At 38.8% G+C, this 8,146-nt stretch overlaps 1 protein-coding gene across 1 annotated transcript in view; it reads right to left on the reverse strand.

Annotated features, from left to right (window-relative positions):
* Nucleotides 1-7,355: 7,355 nt before the first annotated feature.
* dleu7 (deleted in lymphocytic leukemia 7) overlaps nucleotides 7,356-8,146 on the reverse strand; it is a 2,896-nt gene continuing 2,105 nt past the window's right edge. The window contains exon 2 of the mRNA XM_051705693.1: nucleotides 7,356-8,146. This exon is cut by the window's right edge and continues 206 nt beyond it. Coding sequence (XP_051561653.1) covers nucleotides 8,140-8,146 — 7 coding nt within the window. The 3' untranslated portion in view covers nucleotides 7,356-8,139.

An 8,146-nucleotide genomic window follows, 5' to 3' on the forward strand; every position in this document is an offset into this window, starting at 1 on the left:
CCCTTCGAAGCCTATTTCTGAGGTTATCAGGACTAAAAATAACTCCATTAATTCTGTTTCTTTAGTGGAGGGAGCATCTGGAAGGCTGAGTGTGGGCACCAGGGTTTGATAAGATCACTCACGGATGCGTCACCCTCCCTCTGATTGGATAATGAATCATACATTGAGACTGATGTGTGCGGGAAAGCCCCACAGTGAAACACAGTAGTGGTTCTATTCAGCATGAGATCGAGCCCTGGAGATAGCTGTCTGGGGGCCGAGGCCACCACATACACACTTAAACACATACACATATAGAAGTGTCAAGAGTGCTGGAGAGAAAGGGGTCATTACACACCACCCACTCACAGGGAGAGGTTTCACGCACACACACACACACAAACGTGCACACACACACAAACGTGCACACACACTCAGGGCTTTAGGCCCCCTACTTTTGCCCAGAGTCCTTCATATGGCCTTATATCAGAGAGAAAAGGGAAAAAAAAGAAGAGAGAGATTAATTAAAAAGAAAAAGATGATGGAATGATGGAATCTCACAAGACAAACCTTACACATCATGTCTGCTGTCTGGTGCTTCACTAAAACAGAGCTGGCTGTCATATGGAGAAGTTGTTACAAGGGCTTTTATCTCAGCATGGTGCGAATTACGGGGGGTCTCAGACCCCCTGGATGCAACAGGAGACCCTGAAAATTATTGAATTTGACATCAAAATGTTTTATTCTTGGTGTGATTTTCTAAATTGGATCTGATCAGATCGGAGCAGCAGCGCAGCTCCCTCTCCCTCTCTCTCTCTCTCTCTCTCTCTCTCTCTCTCTCTCTCTCTCTCTCTCTCTCTCTCTCTCTCTCTCTCTCTCTCTCTCTCTCTCTCTCTCTCTCTCGCTAAATCACACACATGCACACGTGCGAGGGTGGGACGTTTTAAGTCATTTGCACTCTGTATCACACACGAGTGCTACAATGTCACGAAATGTGAACACTAGCAAAGTGGTAGGCCTACTGCAATCAGCAGCATCTAACAGTTTAAGGTTTTTAGAAACAGTCAGACACTTATGGATGTGCAAAACAATGTGTGTCCTGAAAATGATAGAAATTGTTTTTATCAAAATGTCTCAAATGTAAATGTGTATTTTGTGTGAAAGTTTGCAAAGCGTATAGAGATGTAAGTGCAAAACAGTAGAAAAACAAGTATTTTTCAGGTGGAGAACAAGAAGACGGGGCTTTTTTTCCTGTCATCTTCCCATTATTATTTATTTATTTATTTTTGCTTCAAAATGGCATTAAATGTTTTGTATGCATTGTTTTTCCTTCATTCATAGGTCATGCCTAATGGGAAATACCTGATAAAATATTAATTACTTAATAAATAATTTTAATATAGGCCTGTGTGTTAAAGTAATATTTACACTGGCGGCCAAAAGTTTGGAATAATGTACATATTTTGCTCTTATGGAAAGAAATTGTTCCTTTTATTCACCAAAGTGGCATTTAACTGATCACAGTGTATAGTCAGGACATTAATAAAGTGAAAAATTACTATTACAATTTGAAAAAAATGTTCAGAACTTCTTAAACTACTTCAAAGAGTTCTCATCAAAAAATCCTCCACGTGCAGCAATGACAGCTTTGCAGATGCTTGGCATTCTATCAGTCAGTTTGTCCAGATCTCTTTCTGTCCTTGTTAGAGCCAGTTGTTCTTTGTCTTTGAAGACCGTAGTGTACACCTTTGTATGAAATCTTCAGTTTTTTGGCAATTTCAAGCCTTGTATAGCCTTCATTCCTCAAAACAATGATTGACTGACGAGTTTCTAGAGAAAGCGGTTTCTTTTTTGCCATTTTTGACCTAATATTGACCTTAAGACATGCCAGTCTATTGCATACTGTGGCAACTCAAAAACAAACACAACGACAATGTTAAGCTTCATTTAACAAACCAAATATCTTTCAACTGTGTTTTATATAATGGCAAGTGATTTTCTAGTACCAAATTAGCAATTTAGCATGATTACTCAAGGATAAGGTGTTGGAGTGATGGATGCTGGAAATGGGGCCTGTCTAGATTTGACTTTTTTCAAATAGTGATAGTGCTGTTTTTTTCATCAGTAAAGTCCTGAATATACTCTCATCAGCTGAATGCCACTTTGGTGAGTTAAAGTACCAATTTCCTTCCGAAACAGCAAAATCTGTACATTATTCCAAACTTTTGGCTGCCAGTGTATATCATAATATGTATTTATAAATATATTTTGTGGCCTGCGTTAACAAAATCAGTTACTTAAAGCCAAAGTATACTTCGGTTGTCCACGTTTCTGATTGTTTAAGTCATTTTGCAAAAATTTAGTTAATGTAACATTCATTCTATGAGACCATGTTGCAGAGTTCTATAGAGTAAAGACTGATGTTCAAGAGACTCTTAACACGTCATTTTGGTTCCCATTCGAACAGCAGGAGTCTTTTAAGACGGATGAAAGCGAAAGCATTTGCCAAGAATGTTTTCATTAATCAAGAACGAAAGTCGGAGGTTCGAAGACGATCAGATACCGTTGTAGTTCCGACCGTAAACGATGCCGACCCGCGATCCGGCGGCGTTATTCCCATGACCCATGAGCGTGCGGGAAACCACGAGTCTTTGAGTTCTGGGGGGAGTATAGTTCCTAGCTAAAACTTAAAGGAATTGATGGAAGGGCACCACCAGGAGTGGAGCCTGTGGCTTAATTTGACTCAACATGGGAAACATCACCTGGTCCCGGACACGGAAAGGATTGACAGATTGATAGCTCTTTCTCGATTCTGTGGGTGGTGGTGCCATGCCGTTTTTAGTTGGTGGAGCGATTTGTCTGGTTAATTCCAATAACGAACAAGACTCCAGCATGCTAAATAGTTACGCGGCCCCGTGCGGTTGGCGTCCAACTTCTTAGAGGGACAAGTGGCGTTCAGCCACGCGAGATGGAGCAATAAGAGGTCTGTGATGCTCTTAGTTGTCTGGGGCTGCACGCGTGCCACAATGGGTGGATCAGCGTGTGTCTACCCTGCGCCGAGAGGCACGGGTAACCCGCTGAACCCCACTCATGATCAGGACTGGGGATTGCAACTATTTCCCATCAACGAGGAATTCCCAGTAAGCGCGGGTCATAAGCTCGCGTTGATTCAGTCCCTGCCCTTTGTACATATCGCCCGTCGCTACTACCGATTGGATGGTTTAGTGAGGTCCTCGGATTGGCCCCGCCTGGGCTCCTCGTGGGCCTTGGCAGAGCGCCGAGAAGACGATCAAACTCGACTATCTAGAGGAAGTAAAAGTCATAACAAGGTTTCCATAGGTGAACCTGCGGAAGGATCATTACCGAAGGCTCCGTGTGGCGAGAGGGCAAGGCTGAGGCAGAGGCGGGGGTGGTGGCGTCCCCCGGCCCGAGGCGAACCCCGGTTCGTCCTCACTGAGCGTGGCCACCCGTACCCTCGGCATGCTGTGGGCGGCCGGTGCGGGCGTGGGGAGCGACCTCCGGCACGACCAGGGGCGTTTCTAGCACTTGAGGAGGTTCGGGGCTTAGCGGGGGGGGGGGTCATGTAGCAATATTATTGCATAGCCTACATTTAAAATTACATTCGGGGCTACAGTCAAAACATTCGGGCGTTGTCTCCTCCGCTCCTCCGAGAGGTTCAGGAGCGCTATTAGCATTGTAAAAATAATAAAAAATAATAAATAAAGAAAAAAAAAAGCATCTGTTTGTTTTTTGGATATTGGAAATTCTAATATCATCAGATTTTTGTAACAGCTCAGAAAACATAATAAAACGAGACATTAAGGCAAGTCATTTATTGATTTATGAAGGACTATTTTAACTATAAGTCGTATTGCATTCTTAAAGTTATTTTTAAATAACGTAAGGTTTGATGCAATTTGTCACGTTTTTTTAAATAGTGTAATTTTATACAGTCGATTAATTACATTATCTGTCAGCAAAGAAATGGTTTGACAATTGTCTGTTACCTTTCACATTTTTATTGGTTCGAGTTTTATCATTATTATTTTTTTTACTGTTTAAATGTTTAATAGCCTTAAACATTAAATAGCCTAGACATTAAATATTAAAAATAATATGCTATTTAATATCAGGTTCTCATTGGGACAACTTGCCCCACAATTGTAGAAAATTACACCACTTGTACAAGGACAAATAAAAAATCAGTTCAAGACTGCAAGGAGCAGACAATCAAGCACATGTCAGGAGATATACACTAAACACAGAAGAGATGAAACGTGTGTCGCAAAAAGTCCGCGTGGGAGAGAGCGAGACAGGGAGAGACAGAGAAAGGCAGTTATAGACCCCCAACAGAGCCTGGTCTCCTCTGATCTTTCACTCAAACAACACTCATCCTTTTACTCATCTGTCTGGTCTCACCATGTCCCAGGAAGTGACATAATACTCCAGCCATCCATCCCACTCGACGCTGTCTGCAACCACCATGCTGGTTTCTCATTGGCCTGCCGGCAGGCCCACAGTGGTTTAACACAGACTTCCATGTGCCTGGGGTTGCTGAGTTCAACTCAGTCCTGTGCAAAGGATACAGAGCCTAAACAACAGCACACAACAAAGACAAGAAAGGACAGCCTCAAACAGTTAGGCCAGGAAACATATAACACACTTTTTATGGAGAAAAAAAAATATAAATATTCATGGATTTTTAGAAGAATATCTCAGCTCTGTAGGTCCATACAATGCAAATGAATGGGGACTAAGGAGTTACATTTCGGTCTGTTCTCACCCAAAACCAATTGGATTGCTTCAGAAGACATGGATAAAACCAGTGTAATTGTATGGATTTATTTTATGCTGACTTTATGTGCTTTTTCGAGCTTTTACATTTTGGTCACCATTCACTTGCATTGTATGGACCTACAGAGCTGAGATATTCTTCTAAAAATATTCATTTGTGTTCTGCAGAAGAAAGTCATACACATCTGGGATGGCATGAGGGTGAGAAAGTGATGAGAGAATATAAATTTTTGGGTAAAGTACTCCTTTAAAAAAAAGTGGTGTGCTGACAAAAATATGCACCTTACAATGGGGTCATTTAAACCTGGAAATAAGCAGAAAGTTTGGGGATTTTGAAACATTTGAAACAAACAAACATTATGATGCAATATGAATAAGAAATATTTAAGATTCTGCACTTTTTCTTGGTAATAAATCAAATAAGCAAATTTGTGAGACTGTCTATATTAACTCTGTTGTATGAAAGGTCACATTTCCTTGTTTTCATTGAAGCACACAAGAACATTTTCAGATCATACTGTTGATAACGCGAATCATGAGATTTTGCAAAAACTTGTGGAGTTCGTGCCAGCTCAAGCAGATGCTGTCATTAAAAGTAAAAAGGGGACATAAACATATTAAGAAATTATGAAGCTCATGATTTATTTATTTACTTATTTATTTCTTGTTCAAATACTAATAAAATGTTTCATGTCAATTCAACAAATAACTGCAAAACAAAAGCATTTTCATGAGTGGACTCAGACGTTTGAACCCCAACTGTACATGCAGTTTCTTTAAAGAAATTATAAAACATACAGAAAATTTTGAACACCTTTGTATAATATTTGTTTCTTTCCCCTCAGTTGTGACTAGTTTGCCATTTCAGCTGGTCATCAACTCATTGCCTCTTGTATATTAAATCTGAAACAAATCTAAAGTAGCTTACCGTTATTACTCACAAGTGGAATAATCATTCACACACCATACGCCAAATGAAGATGTGAAACAGATGGCACGCGCTGCCATACAATTTCAAATGTTTTGGTGTCCGTTACATTGTGAAGTCACAAAGCACAGAATATTTGCATATGGCGCCCTCTACTGGTCAGACTTGATATTGACAAATAATCTCAAACGTCTGACAGTTTTGCAAATTTAATGCCCTGTTTCTGTAACGTGTAATAGCGCTTAAGATTTTATTTTTTCTTATATGAATGCATCTTAACGATGTTAAACATTATTCTACTTGTGAAAATACAACTCCAGTGAAAAGTTTGTAAACACGTGACTGATCCAAAGGCTAATGATTAAAAGGCTTAAAAGTTGCTAAACTTATATTTTATTAGTATTAATATATATATATATATATATATATATATATATATATATATATATATATATATATATATATATATGGATGAGTTGGACTGGATATTGAAAGAAACCAACAACTGTCCAGCAAACATGGGAACTCTTTCGATACTGTTTGTAAAGCATTCCAAGTGACACCATGAAGTTTTTGAGAGAGTGTGTGCAGAGCTGTGGGCAAAGGGTGGCTACTTTGAAGAAGTTAAAATGTCAAATACTTTTGATTTCTTTGACATTTTTGGTCAATTTCATCCTTTGCAGCTTAACGCTTCTGCTGACTTAAAGGTGCACTCAGTAATTGTTTTCCTCATTAAAAAAGTTTTACACCAAAAGAAATTCATTGTAATTTTGAAACCTATGTATAAAATCATGACCACTCACATGAGATGAGGACTCTAGTCATATCCATAACATTATAAAAGATGTTTAAATTTACATGGAGAGGGTCTGCTCATGGGGGCTGCCATGTTGAAATCACATGACCGGCCGAATACTACTCCCTTAATCTCAGTAACCGCACTGTTATTGGACACTTTCACTCTTAGATTCAATTAATCATGACTGACTGTGAATAGTGAATTTCTACAATGGTATCTGTAACTGAAAACTATTGATATTAAATGATGCTGCATCCAAGCAATTATGATTCTAGGCTTTTTCTCTGATTTTACTTCTGCTGTTTTTGCAATTACTTTTAACTAACTGGAGTCGAGGGGATTTTTTTTTTTTTTTTTTTTGTGGATGCAATGGATATTACACTAACAATTAGAAAACTGAAAGTGTCCATACAATTGTTGTTAACATTTTATCATTTAAAACATTAACAAGCTTTAAAGTGTTCTGCTATTTTGCTTTCTAATAAATTACACTTAGTTTGATATTTTATCAAATGTAATGACATTCCATATTTTTCTAAATGTGCCTGGAGCTCACATACTTTTGGGAGGGCCACTGCATCCTCATTCATATTAAATTTGACTAATTTGATATTTGTGCACTTTATCAGTGAGTGGAGCGCGAGACAATTTGCATAAGCAATATGCTGGTTTTGTGCGCCATCTAGTGACTAGAGATGGTCCTTTTACAAAAACAGTTGATCAAATTTGTACACTAGCAAAGTGTTTTTTTTTTTGTTTTTTTTTAGGAAATTAAGCAAACGATGAAAATGAATTTGAGCTTGGAACTGATAACCAGACACTTGCAAATAATTAATTTATTACAACAAGTCACAACATAATTGTGTTATATTGGCATACTACTATAAAGAACACTGGAATACACAACTGAGACAAACACATGCATTTTCAAACACACCCTCCTTCCACCCAAAACATTTTACTTCATGACCAGCTCTTTTTCTTTATACAATCAGATGACAATGCTTGCCACACCATACCCATCCCTGAGGTGTGACTTTGTTCAGGCATCCCCCCCGTTGAGTTGAGAGTGGATTCAGCACCATCAGCTACTAGACTTGTTATACCTGTACAGTAAGCTTAGAGCAGACTCATGATACTGGTATGAGTCAATGGAATGCCATTTTTGGAGTACTGACACAAAACAATAAATACATGGCAAGCAGAACACAAATACGGAGGAAAAAACACTTCTGTCAAGGCCTTAGCCTTGCAAGCAGGCGCTGTGCGGTCTCATCCCGGATGACCCAAGTTTGATTCCTGGCTCGAGGCCTTTCCAGATTAAATATTTCCCTCTTCTCCCCGGTCATTTTCTGTATCTTTTTCTCTCCACTAACCTAACTAATAAAGGCAAAAATGCCAAAAAATAGAACTTTAAAAATACAAAAAAACACTTGAAATCTTTAAACAAAGGGGTTTGAAGATTTGAAACGAGCCAAGAAATGTCAGACATATTTATAGAGGATCATTCATAGAGGATTTATGGCTTGTTTATTTTCTGAGAAAATTTAGTATCTCCTGATTTTGAGAAAGATTTGTTGTTTGACTGAGGAAGTAGTTCTTTAGAATTCATGTCACGAAATCCCACATCTACTGATTTTTAGATA

Source organism: Myxocyprinus asiaticus, chromosome 8, assembly GCF_019703515.2.
Source record: "Myxocyprinus asiaticus isolate MX2 ecotype Aquarium Trade chromosome 8, UBuf_Myxa_2, whole genome shotgun sequence".
NCBI classification, from domain to species: domain Eukaryota; kingdom Metazoa; phylum Chordata; class Actinopteri; order Cypriniformes; family Catostomidae; genus Myxocyprinus; species Myxocyprinus asiaticus.